Source organism: Pseudophryne corroboree, chromosome 6 (assembly GCF_028390025.1).
Source record: "Pseudophryne corroboree isolate aPseCor3 chromosome 6, aPseCor3.hap2, whole genome shotgun sequence".
In the NCBI taxonomy this organism is placed as follows: domain Eukaryota; kingdom Metazoa; phylum Chordata; class Amphibia; order Anura; family Myobatrachidae; genus Pseudophryne; species Pseudophryne corroboree.
Window position 1 is genome coordinate 1,793,816 of NC_086449.1, and position 14,101 is coordinate 1,807,916.

At 49.5% G+C, this 14,101-nt stretch overlaps 1 protein-coding gene across 1 annotated transcript in view; it reads right to left on the reverse strand.

Annotated features, from left to right (window-relative positions):
* Positions 1 to 14,101, reverse strand: part of MPDU1 (mannose-P-dolichol utilization defect 1) — a 58,444-nt gene that overhangs the window by 16,580 nt on the left and 27,763 nt on the right. The window contains exon 6 of the mRNA XM_063930669.1: positions 5,737 to 5,847. Within this exon, the coding sequence (XP_063786739.1) occupies positions 5,737 to 5,847 (111 nt within the window). The remainder of the gene's footprint in view (positions 1 to 5,736; positions 5,848 to 14,101) is intronic.

Below are 14,101 nucleotides of genomic sequence, written 5' to 3' on the forward strand. Positions count from 1 at the left end.
GACGGTGTTTGAGTCGCCTGGACAGGCACTAATTGATTGTCCGGCCGTCTCATGTCGTCAAACGACTGCTTTAGCGTGTTGACACTATCCCGTAGTTCCATAAATAAAGGCATCCATTCTGGTGTCGACTCCCTAGGGGGTGACATCCTCATATTTGGCAATTGCTCCGCCTCCACACCAATATCGTCCTCATACATGTCGACACACACGTACCGACACACAGCAGACACACAGGGAATGCTCCTAACGAAGACAGGACCCACTAGCCCTTTGGGGAGACAGAGGGAGAGTTTGCCAGCACACACCAAAAGCGCTATATATAACAGGGATAGCCTTATAAGTGCTCCCTTATAGCTGCTTTATATATATCAAAATATCGCCATAAATTTGCCCCCCCTCTCTGTTTTACCCTGTTTCTGTAGTGCAGTGCAGGGGAGAGACCTGGGAGCCGTCCTGACCAGCGGAGCTGTGAGAGGAAATGGCGCCGTGTGCTGAGGAGATAGGCCCCGCCCCTTTTCCGGCGGGCTCGTCTCCCGCTATTTAGTGAATCCAGGCAGGGGTTAAATATCTCCATATAGCCTCTGGGGGCTATATGTGAGGTATTTTTAGCCTTTATATAGGTTACATTTGCCTCCCAGGGCGCCCCCCCCCAGCGCCCTGCACCCTCAGTGACTGCGTGTGAAGTGTGCTGAGAGGAAAATGGCGCACAGCTGCAGTGCTGTGCGCTACCTTTAGAAGACTGCAGGAGTCTTCAGCCGCCGATTCTGGACCTCTTCTGACTTCAGCATCTGCAAGGGGGCCGGCGGCGCGGCTCCGGTGACCATCCAGGCTGTACCTGTGATCGTCCCTCTGGAGCTGATGTCCAGTAGCCAAGAAGCCAATCCATCCTGCACGCAGGTGAGTTCACTTCTTCTCCCCTCAGTCCCTCGTTGCAGTGATCCTGTTGCCAGCAGGACTCACTGTAAAATAAAAAACCTAAGCTAAACTTTTTCTAAGCAGCTCTTTAGGAGAGCCACCTAGATTGCACCCTTCTCGGCCGGGCACAAAAATCTAACTGGAGTCTGGAGGAGGGTCATAGGGGGAGGAGCCAGTGCACACCACCTGATCTGGAAAAGCTTTACTTTTTGTGCCCTGTCTCCTGCGGAGCCGCTATTCCCCATGGTCCTTTCAGGAACCCCAGCATCCACTAGGACGATAGAGAAAAGTCAGTGTTTAATCCATCAACACTTAATAAAAGCATTAAAAGTTTTTCTGGCTGTTTGGAATCTTATGTCAATGAAGCGTCCTCACACAAATATAAAGGACCATATAACCTCTCTAAAAATGAGCAGGTGGCACTCAGCAACCTTGGAAAATACGATGACATCACGATCCGCCTGGCGGATAAGGGCGGCGGAATCGTAGTCCAAGATGTAACTAGCTACAGGAATGAAGCATATCGTCAATTGAACGACACAGCGGTGTACGAAATTTTGCCAGACGATCCCACCATTCAATACAAAATGGAACTTGATTCGATCTTACAAACAGCAGTGTCTACCAACATTATAACAGTAGCAACTAAAGAAGCCTTAACAGTTGCTTGGCCCAAGATTCCCACGTTTTATACGATTCCCAAACTTCATAAGGACACGGTCAATCCACCGGGACGTCCCATCATCGCTGCCAGAGACTCGTTGTATTATAATTTATCTCGTTACCTGGACTATTATTTACAGCCCTTGATATCGAGTCTACCATTATGCCTGATGGATACTACCTCTCTCATTAGAGTACTGCAATCTATTTCTCCTCTTCCAGCTAGATTTTTGCTTTGTACCATCGATGTGGTTAATTTGTATACCAGCATTCCCCATGATAGGGGTTTAGCTGTGATGCGATCTTTCTTAGAATCTAATATTGATTATTCAGGTCCTGATATTAATTTTTTTGTTCGACTACTTGCATTGACCTTAGACAGGAATTATTTTCTGTTTGATAAAAAAATCTTTCGCCAGCGGACTGGGTGCGCCATGGGATCATGTGTGGCACCCAGTTTCGCAAATATTTTCATGAGCGAAATAGAAAAACAGTTGTTCTTTGATAATGCGTCATATTCCCAACACATCATCTTATTTCGTCGTTACATCGACGATATTTTGATGATTTGGTCGGGTACGCAACAGGATTTTGAGGAAATGATTTTCCAGGTGAACCAGAAGGATGCCGCTATAAAATTCACCTATGAATGCAGCTACAATACTGTCCACTATTTAGATGTGGCTATTTCAGTTGACAGTAATTGTAATATCGTTACCAGCATGTATTACAAACCCACCGATCGCAATACCTTGTTGAGGGCTAATAGCCATCATCCAGAACCTATGAAATGGAGTCTTCCATTTTCTCAGTTTCTGAGAATCAGAAGGATTTGCAGCAATGAGGAAGATGCCAGAAATCAAATGCTGAATATGGCAAAAAAATTTACAGCTAGAGGGTATTCTCAAGAATCCCTTAAGCAGGCAATGGAGAAAGCACTTAGTACATCGAGACAAGATACGCTTGTCCATAAAGATTCTGAAAAGGTTTCAAATAAGATGATTTGGACACAGGATTATACAACCGCCAGTAAGACCTTAAATCATCAAGCTAAAGGCATATGGCCGGTGATTGCTAGGGACAAAGATCTACCCAGCTTTAAGGACACCACTCTTATGGCAGCGTATAGGAGGGGTCGCAACATTAAAGATATAGTAGTCCATAACGACATTTCTGATTTTGGTCAAGAAAAATTGCCACATTTTTTGACCCGTAAACCAGGCAACTACAGGTGTACAGGATGCACTACTTGTAGCTGCTTGGAACCGGGCAGCACTTTTAATCACCCCAGATCTGGCAAACTTTTTAATATTAAATATACCCTGACCTGCAGTAGCAAGTTTATAGTGTACTATATTAAGTGCCCTTGTGGGCTACTTTATGTTGGTAAAAGCATCAGACAGTTCAAGGAGAGAATCGCACTTCATAGGTCCAGCATACGGGCTGCCTTAGAAGGCAAAGGTAGCGATCTCCCAGTAGCACGACACTTTAAAAATTGTAATCACAGTTTAGCGTCAATCCGCTACAAAATGATCGATCACGTTCCATTAAATAAAAAAGGTGGTGACAGAGGTCAGGCACTTCTGAGAAAAGAGGCATGGTGGATACACACCCTTCAAACGGTGCATCCACTGGGCCTCAATGAGGCACTTAGTTTCAATTGCTTTTTGTAAACTTTTCTGCTTAAATAACACGTATTCGAAATCATTTGCTCATTCAGGGTGTATGAGGGGTTTCATTTAGGTCTTTATGCTTCATATGGCATATAAAATGCCGTGTTGAGGCTATATACATGTTATATATAGTGTGCGGTATTATTAGCTCTATACTAATATACCAATTAGGTTAATTACATTGTTTTTGCAAGCAAACCATACAGCTATGATCTTTTTTAGATTTAAGATTAAAGATGGATACAGCATTGATTTCGGAGCATTCTTATGCTCAGATATTTATAAGTATTGTTTCTGGTGTTTTTGCTCGCTGACATTATTATACTACTCTGCTATATATTAGCGGGTTGCCGGGTATTGATTAACTTATGTTCAGGTGTTTTTAATTATGTGGTTATGGTTCTTAACTGTTTGTATTATTTATCTGTATTTGTATGTTCACATTTCCTGTTGTTTGCGGTTGCCTGGTAACGATCTGACGTGTGGTCCGGGCCGCACCCCCCTGCCTGTCCGACGTCGATTCTCGGCGCCGGCCCGTGCAGATGACGTGTTTGCCCGGGGTCGGTGGGAGGCGGCTAGAACCACGCGATTGGAGATGTGCAGGCTACCGGTATGTATATATATTTCATGTATCACAGGTTGCTGGTCGTGTCTTGATAAAAGGGAGCCATCCCTGAAACGTTGACTGCATCAGCGTTGCCTGTGTTGTCTTTATTCTGAGTGCCACCACACGTTCGACTATATATATATATATATATAAGAAAAGCAGCGGCACTCTCAGGTTTTTGATTCAAAGAAAACGGGACACAGCGGTCACAGGTTCAAAATTCAACGTTTCGATATTTTACTATCTTCATCAGGATAAGAACATTACAAACAAACAATACTTAAATAGCTACTCACCCCACCTCGTGTAGACCATCGTCGCGAGTACCGGGTCCAGTGACGACACTCCATAGCATGTATACATAAGTTTGTATTATACCCATGACAGGCTGATGTGCCTTATGTGTCCCACTCCTTTAGTCCTCGAGTGGTTAGCTTGTCTCTGATCCATTAATGTACACACACAGTGTTTTGTTTATTGGTTGCTAGGTGACCGTCTGCACGGCCGGGCGCACAGGAAGTGCGCGGCGCTATGGAGTGTCGTCACTGGACCCGGTACTCGCGACGATGGTCTACACGAGGTGGGGTGAGTAGCTATTTAAGTATTGTTTGTTTGTAATGTTCTTATCCTGATGACGATAGTAAAATATCGAAACGTTGAATTTTGAACCTGTGACCGCTGTGTCCCGTTTTCTTTGAATCAAAAACCTGAGAGTGCCGCTGCTTTTCTTCTATATACTTGGTTGCAAAACTAATACAGAAGGCACCTGGGTGTTTTCATGCTGGTTGGAGTGAGTGCCGGCTGTCCATATCTATCTATCTATCTATCTATCTATATATATATATATATATATATACATATACACATACACACACACACACACACACACCCCAGTACACATCTCCACTATGCCATATATACACACACAGCCCAGTACAGACACTACTACACCATGCCATATACACACACACACACAGCCCAGTGCAGACACTACTACACAATGCCATATATACACACACAGCCCAGTATTGACACTACTACACCATGCCATATATACGCACAGCCAAGTACAGACACTACTATACCATGCCATATATACACACACAGCCCAGTACAGATACTGCACCATGCTATATACACACACACACAGCTCAGTACAGACACTACTATACCATGCCATATATACACACACAGCCCAGTACAGACACTACTACACCATGCCATATACACACGCACAGCCCAGTACAGACACTACACTATGCCATACAGTATATACATGCACACACAGCCCAATAGACACTACTGTACCATGCCATATACACACAGACAGCATGCCATATATACATACACCGTCCAGTACAGACATTACTACACCATGCCATATATACACACACAGCCCAGTACAGACACTACTACACCATGCCATATATACACACACAGTACAGACACTACTACACCATGCCATATATACACACACACAGCCCAGTACAGACACTACTACACCATGCCATTATATATATATACACACAGCCCAGTACAGACACTACTGCACCATGCCATATATAGATACACAGCCGAGTGCAGACACTACTTCACCATGCCATATATAGATACACAGCTGAGTGCAGACACTACTACACCATGCCATATATACACACACAACCCAGTACAGACACTACTACACCATGCCATATATACACACACACACAGCCCAGTACAGACACTACTACACCATGCCATATATACACACACAGTCCAGAAGATACTACTACATCATGACATAAACAAAAAGGCCAGTACATACACTACTACCCCATGACATGTACTGTACAGTATATATGCACAGAACCACTATGATATACATGTAGAGTGTATTACCTGAATTGAAGTGAATATTCGAGCCAACGACCCAAGAAACAATAGTGCAATTGTCACTGCAGATAACTGCCCAGTATGGCCATTCCTATAGTTTGTCATTGCTTGTATAAGCTGTGGAGATAAAATAATAAGATTTTACTTACCGGTAAATCTATTTCTCGTAGTCCGTAGTGGATGCTGGAGACTCCGTAAGGACCATGGGGAATAGACGGGCTCCGCAGGAGACAGGGCACTTTAAGAAAGAATTAGGAATACTGGTGTGCACTGGCTCCTCCCTCTATGCCCCTCCTCCAGACCTGTTAAGGAAACTGTGCCCGGAAGAGCTGACAGTACAAGGAAAGGATTTTGGAATCCAGGGTAAGACTCATACCAGCCACACCAATCACACCGTATAACTCGTGATAAACTTACCCAGTTAACAGTATGAACAACAACAGAGCATCAGATAAACCTGATGCAACCATAACATAACCCTTATTTAAGCAATAACTATATACAAGTATTGCAGAAGAAGTCCGCACTTGGGAGAGATATGAGATATGAGATATGAGAAATAGATTTACCGGTAAGTAAAATATTATTTTCTCTAACGTCCTAGTGGATGCTGGGGACTCCGTAAGGACCATGGGGATTATACCAAAGCTCCCAAACGGGCGGGAGAGTGCGGATGACTCTGCAGCACCGAATGAGCAAACACAAGGTCCTCCTCAGCCAGGGTATCAAACTTGTAGAACTTTGCAAAAGTGTTTGAACCCGACCAAGTAGCTGCTCGGCAAAGCTGTAATGCCGAGACCCCTCGGGCAGCCGCCCAAGAAGAGCCCACCTTCCTAGTGGAATGGGCTTTTACTGATTTTAGAGACGGCAATCCAGCCGCAGAATGAGCCTGCTGAATCGTGTTACAGATCCAGCGAGCAATAGTTTGCTTTGAAGCAGGAACACCCAGCTTGTTGGATGCATACAGGATAAACAGCGACTCAGTTTTCCTGACTCCAGCCGTTCTGGCTACATAAACCTTCAAAGCCCTGACTACATCTAGTAACTTGGCATCCTCCAAGTCACGAGTAGCCGCAGGCACCACAATAGGTTGGTTCAAATGAAAAGATGACACCACTTTTGGCAGAAATTGCGGACGAGTCCGTAATTCTGCCCTGTCCATATGGAAAACCAGATAGGGGCTTTTATGTGACAAAGCCGCCAATTCTGACACACGCCTAGCCGAAGCTAAGGCCAATAGCATGACCACCTTCCACGTGAGATATTTTAACTCCACGGTTTTAAGTGGCTCAAACCAGTGTGATTTCAGGAAATTCAACACCACGTTAAGATCCCAAGGTGCCACTGGTGGCACAAAAGGGGGCTGAATATGCAGCACTCCCTTTACAAACGTCTGAACTTCAGGAAGAGACGCCAGTTCCTTTTGAAAGAAAATGGATAGGGCTGAAATCTGGACCTTAATGGACCCCAATTTCAAGCCCATAGTCACTCCCGACTGTAGGAAGTGAAGGAAACGGCCCAGCTGGAATTCCTCTGTAGGGGCATTCCTGGCATCACACCAAGCAACATATTTTCGCCATATACAGCGATAATGTTTAGCCGACACGTCCTTCCTAGCCTTTATTAGCGTAGGAATAACCTCATCCGGAATGCCTTTTTCTGCTAGGATCCGGCGTTCAACCGCCATGCCGTCAAACGCAGCCGCGGTAAGTCTTGGAACAGACAGGGCCCCTGTTGCAACAGATCCTGTCTGAGAGGCAGAGGCCATGGGTCCTCTGTGAGCATTTCTTGCAGTTCCGGATACCAAGTCCTTCTTGGCCAATCCGGAACAATGAGTATTGTTCTCACTCTTTTTCTTACGATTCTCAGCACCTTGGGTATGAGAGGAAGAGGAGGAAACACATAAACCGACTGGAACACCCACGGTGTCACTAGTGCGTCCACAGCTATCGCCTGAGGGTCTGGTCTCTTGACCTGGCGCAATACATTTGTAGCTTTTTGTTGAGGCGGGATGCCATCATGTCCACCTGTGGCAGTTCCCATCGACTTGTAATCTGCGTGAAGACTTCTTGATGAAGTCCCCACTCTCCCGGGTGGAGGTCGTGCCTTCTGCGGAAGTCTACTTCCCAGTTGTCCACTCCCGGAATGAACACTGCTGACAGTGCTTTTACGTGATTCTCCGCCCAGCGAAGAACTCTGGTGGCTTCCGCCATCGCCACCCTGCTCCTTGTGCCGCCTTGGCGGTTTACATGAGCCACTGCGGTGATGTTGTCTGACTGAATCAGCACCGGTTGGTTGCGAAGCAGAGGCTCCGCTTGACTTAGGGCGTTGTATATGGCCCTTAGTTCCAGGATATTGATGTGCAGACAAGTCTCCTGACTTGACCACAGACCCTGGAAATTTCTTCCCTGTGTGACTGCCCCCCACCCTCGGAAGCTTGCATCCGTGGTCACCAGGACCCAGTCCTGAATGCCGAACCTGCGACCCTCGAGAAGGTGAGCACTCTGCAGCCACCACAGAAGAGACACCCTGGCCCTGGGGGACAGGGTGATCAGCCGCTGCATCTGAAGATGCGATCCGGACCACTTGTCCAACAGATCCCACTGAAAGGTCCTCGCATGGAACCTGCCGAAGGAAATGGCTTCGTATGACGCCACCATCTTTCCCAGGACTCGCGTGCAGTGATGCACCGACACCTATTTTGGTTTTAAGAGGTCTCTGACCAGAGTCACGAGCTCCTGAGCCTTCTCCGCCGGGAGAAAAACCTTCTTCTGGTCTGTGCCAGAATCATGCCCAGGAAGGGCAGACGCGTCGTAGGAATCAGCTGCGACTTTGGAATATTCAGAATCCAGCCATGCTGTTGCAACACTTCCCGAGAGTGTGCTACGCTGATCAGCAACTGCTCTCTGGACCTCGCCTTTATGAGGAGATCGTCCAAGTATGGGATAATTGTGACTCCTTGCTTTCGCAGGAGCACCATCATTTCTGCCATTACCTTGGTTAATATTCTCGGTGCCGTGGACAGACCAAACGGCAACGTCTGGAATTGGTAATGACAGTCCTGTACCACAAATCTGAGGTACTCCTGATGTGGTGGATAAATGGGGACATGCAGGTAAGCATCCTTTATGTCCAGAGACACCATAAAATCCCCCTCTTCCAGGCTTGCAATGACCGCTCTGAGCGATTCCATCTTGAACTTGAACCTTTTCAGGTAAATGTTCAGGGATTTTAAATTCAATATGGGTCTGACCGAACCGTCCGGTTTCGGTACCACAAACATTGTGGAATAGTAACCCCTTCCCTGTTGAAGGAGGGGAACCTTTACTACCACCTGCTGGAGATATAATTTGTGAATTGCCGCTAACACCATTTCCCTCTCTATGGGGGAAGCTGGCAGGGCCGATTTGAGGTAACGGTGAGGGGGCATCACTTCGAATTCCAGCTTGTATCCCTGAGATACAATCTGTATAGCCCAGGGATCCACCCGTGAGCGAACCCACTGGTGGCTGAAATTTCGGAGACGTGCCCCCACCGACCCTGGCTCCACCTGTGGAGCCCCAGCGTCATGCGGTGGATTTAGTGGAAGCCGGGGAGGACTTCTGTTCCTGGGAACTAGCTGTATTGTGCAGCTTCTTTCCTCTACCCCTGCCTCTGGCAAGAAAGGACGCACCTCGGACTTTCTTGCCTCTTTGTGATCGAAAGGACTGCATTTGGTACTATGGTGCTTTCTTAGGTTGTGAGGGAATATCTGGCAAAAAATTTGACTTCCCAGCCGTAGCTGTGGAAACTAGGTCCGAGAGACCGTCCCCAAACAATTCCTCACCCTTAAAAGGTAAAACCTCCATGTGCCTTTTTGAGTCGGCATCACCTGTCCATTGCCGAGTCCACAGTACTCTTCTGGCAGAAATCGACATTGCATTTATTCTAGAGCCCAGTAGGCTAATGTCTCTCTGGGCATCTCTCATATATAGGACAGCGTCTTTTATATGCCCCAGGGTCAGTAATATAGTATCCTTGTCCAAGGTATCAATTTCCTCAGATAAAGTATCTGTCCATGCTGCTACAGCACTACACATCCAGGCCGACGCAATTGCCGGCCTTAGTATGGTACCTGAATGTGTATAAACGGACTTCAGGATACCTTCCTGCTTTCTATCCACAGGATCTTTTAGGGCGGCCGTATCCTGTGACGGCAAGGCTACCTTCTTAGATAAGCGTGTAAAAGCTTTGTCTACCCTAGGGGAGGATTCCCAGCGTAACCTGTCCGCTGGCGGGAAAGGATACGCCATAAGCAACCGTTTGGAAATCTGCAGTTTTCTATCTGGAGATTCCCAAGCTTTTTCACATAACTCATTTAACTCATGTGAAGGGGGAGAGGTCACCTCATGCCTTTTTTCCCCAAACATATAAACCCTCTTGTCAGGGACTGGGTTTTCCTCTGAGATGTGCAATACACCCTTCATTGCTATAATCATGTAGCGGATGGCTTTAGCCATTTTAGGGTGCAACTTTGCATCATCGCCATCGACACTGGAGTCAGAATCCGTGTCGATATCTGTGTCAACAATTTGGGATAGTAGGCGCTTCTGAGACCCTGACGGCCTCTGCGCTGTAGGATCAGGCATGGGTTGAGACCCTGACTGTCCCAAGGCTTCAGCTTTATCCAACCTTTTATGCAAGGAAGTAACATTATCATTTAAAACCTTCCACATATCCATCCAATCGGGCGTCGGCGGCGATCCCACATTCATTTGTACCTGCTCTGCTTCCACATAGCCTTCCTCGTCAAACATGCCGACACAAGCGTACTGACACACCACACACACAGGGGATGCTCTATTGGAGTACAGAACCCCCACAAGGCCTTTTGGAGAGACAGAGAGAGAGTATGCCAGCACACACCCCAGCGCTATATGACCCAGGAATTACACAGTAACTTAGTGTTTACCCAGTAGCTGCTGTATATACTGATTTTGCGCTAAATTTATGTGCCCCCCCTCTCTTTTTACCCTCTTTCTACCGTGAATCTGCAGGGGAGAGCCTGGGGAGCTTCCTCTCAGCGGAGCTGTGGAGAGAAAATGGCGCTGGTGAGTGCTGAGGAAGAAGCCCCGCCCCCTCAGCGGCGGGCTTCTGTCCCGCGATTTTGTGTAAAATAATGGCGGGGGCTCATGCATATATACAGTGCCCAACTGTATATATGCCCACTTTGCCAAAAGGTTTCTAATTGCTGCCCAGGGCGCCCCACCCCCTGCGCCCTGCACCCTACAGTGACCGGAGTGTGTGGGTTTAATGTGGGAACAATGGCGCACAGCTGCAGTGCTGTGCGCTACCTCATATGAAGACTGGAGTCTTCTGCCGCCGCTTTTGAAGTCTTCTTGCTTCTCACGCCGGCTTCTGGCTCTGCGAGGGGGGTGGCGGCGCGGCTCTGGGATCGGACGACCAAGGGTGCGTTCCTGTGTTCTATCCCTCTGGAGCTAATGGTGTCCAGTAGCCTAAGAAGCGCAACCTATCCACAGTGAGTAGGGCTGCTTCTCTCCCCTCAGTCCCACGTAGCAGAGAGTCTGTTGCCAGCAGATCTCTCTGAAAATAAAAAAAATCCTAACAAAATACTTTCTATTTAGCAAGCTCAGGAGAGCTCACTAAGGTGCACCCAGCTCGTCCGGGCACAGATTCAAACTGAGGTCTGGAGGAGGGACATAGAGGGAGGAGCCAGTGCACACCAGTATTCCTAATTCTTTCTTAAAGTGCCCTGTCTCCTGCGGAGCCCGTCTATTCCCCATGGTCCTTACGGAGTCCCCAGCATCCACTAGGACGTTAGAGAAAGTAACAGTAAGGAAATTACAACTTGCCCCTCCCCCTGCAGGGTGACACAGACAGAAGGGAGCTATGAGCCTGTTTCTAATCTTGCAGGGTGACACAGACAGAAGGGAGCTATGAGCCTGCCCCTCCCCCTGCAGGGTGACACAGACAGAAGGGAGCTATGAGCCTGTTTCTAATCTTGCAGGGTGACACAGACAGAAGGGAGCTATGAGCCTGTCCCTCCCCCTGCAGGGTGACACAGTGACACAGACAGAAGGGAGCTATGAGCCTGTCCCTCCCCCTGCATGGTGACACAGACAGAAGGGAGCTATGAGTCCACCCCTCCCCCTGCAGGGTGACACAGGCAGAAGGGAGCTATCAGTCGGTCCCGCCCCCTGCAGAGAGACACAGACAGAAGGGAGCTATGAGCCTGCCCCTCCACCTGCAGGGTGACACAGACAGAAGGGAGCTATGAGTAGGTCCCCCCCTGCAGGGTGACACAGACAGAAGGGAGCTATGAGTAGGTCCCCCCCTGCAGGGTGACATAAACAGAAGGGAGCTATGAGCCTGCCCCTCCCCCTGCAGGGTGACACAGACAGAAGGGAGCTATGAGTAGGTCCCGCCCCCTGCAGAGTGACACAGACAAAAGGGAGCTATGAGTAGGTCCCGCCCCCTGCAGGGTGACACAGACAAAAGGGAGCTATGAGTAGGTCCCGCCCCCTGCAGGGTGACACAGACAGAAGGGAGCTATGAGCCTGCCCCTCCCCCTGCAGGGTGACACAGACAGAAGGGAGCTATGAGTAGGTCCCGCCCCCTGCAGAGTGACACAGACAAAAGGGAGCTATGAGTAGGTCCCGCCCCCTGCAGGGTGACACAGACAAAAGGGAGCTATGAGTAGGTCCCGCCCCCTGCAGGGTGACACAGACAGAAGGGAGCTATGAGCCTGCCCCTCCCCCTGCAGGGTGACACAGACAGAAGGGAGCTATGAGCCTGCCTCTCCCTCTGCACGGTGACACAGACAGAAGCGAGCTATTAGTAGGTCCCACCCCCTGCAGGGTGACAGACAGAAGAGAGCTATGAGTAGGTCCCTCCCCCTGCAGGGTGACAGACAGAAGGGAGCTATGAGTAGGTAACGCCCCCTGCAGGGTGACACAGACAGATGGGAGCTATGAGCCTGCCCCCCCCCCTGCAGGGTGACACAGACAGAAGGGAGCTATGAGCCTGCCCCTCCCCCTGCAGGGTGACACAGACTGAAGGGAGCTATCAGCCTGTCCCTCCCCCTGCAGGGTGACACAGACAGCATGGAGCTATGAGTAGGTCCCGCCCCCTGCAGGGTGACACAGACAGAAGGGAGCTATGAGTAGGTCCCGCCCCCTGCAGGATGACACAGACAGAAGGGAGCTATGAGTAGGTCCCCCCCTGCAGGGTGACATAAACAGAAGGGAGCTATGAGCCTGCCCCTCCCCCTGCAGGGTGACACAGACAAAAAGGAGCTATGAGTAGGTCCCACACCCTGCAGGGTGACACAGACAGAAGGGAGCTATGAGCCTGCCCCTCCCCCTGCAGGGTGACACAGACAGAAGGGAGCTATGAGTAGGCCCCTCCCCCTGCAGGGTGACACAGACAGAAGGGAGCTATGAGTAGGTCCTGCCCCTGCAGGGTGACACAGACAGAAGGGAGCTATGAGCCTGCCCCTCCCCCTGCAGGGTGACACAGACAGAAGGGAGCTATGAGTCGATCCTGCCCCCTGCAGGGTGACAGACAGAAGGGAGCTATGAGTAGGTCCCGCCCCCTGCAGAGTGACACAGACAAAAGAAAGCTATGAGTAGGTCCCGCCCCCTGCAGGGTGACACAGACAAAAGGGAGCTATGAGTAGGTCCCGCCCCCTGCAGGGTGACACAGACAGAAGGGAGCTATGAGCCTGCCCCTCCCCCTGCAGGGTGACACAGACAGAAGGGAGCTATGAGCCTGCCTCTCCCTCTGCACGGTGACACAGACAGAAGCGAGCTATTAGTAGGTCCCACCCCCTGCAGGGTGACAGACAGAAGAGAGCTATGAGTAGGTCCCTCCCCCTGCAGGGTGACAGACAGAAGGGAGCTATGAGTAGGTAACGCCCCCTGCAGGGTGACACAGACAGATGGGAGCTATGAGCCTGCCCCTCCCCCTGCAGGGTGACACAGACAGAAGGGAGCTATGAGCCTGCCCCTCCCCCTGCAGGGTGACACAGACTGAAGGGAGCTATCAGCCTGTCCCTCCCCCTGCAGGGTGACACAGACAGCATGGAGCTATGAGTAGGTCCCGCCCCCTGCAGGGTGACACAGACAGAAGGGAGCTATGAGTAGGTCCCGCCCCCTGCAGGATGACACAGACAGAAGGGAGCTATGAGTCCGTCCCGCCCCCTGCAGGGTGACACAGACAGAAGGGAGCTATGAGTCCGCCCCGCCCCCTGCAGGGTGACACAGACAGAAGGGAGCTATGAGTCCGCCCCGCCCCCTGCAGGGTGGCACAGACAGAAGGGAGCTATGAGTCCGCCCCGCGCCCAGCAGGGTGGCACAGACAGCATGGAGCT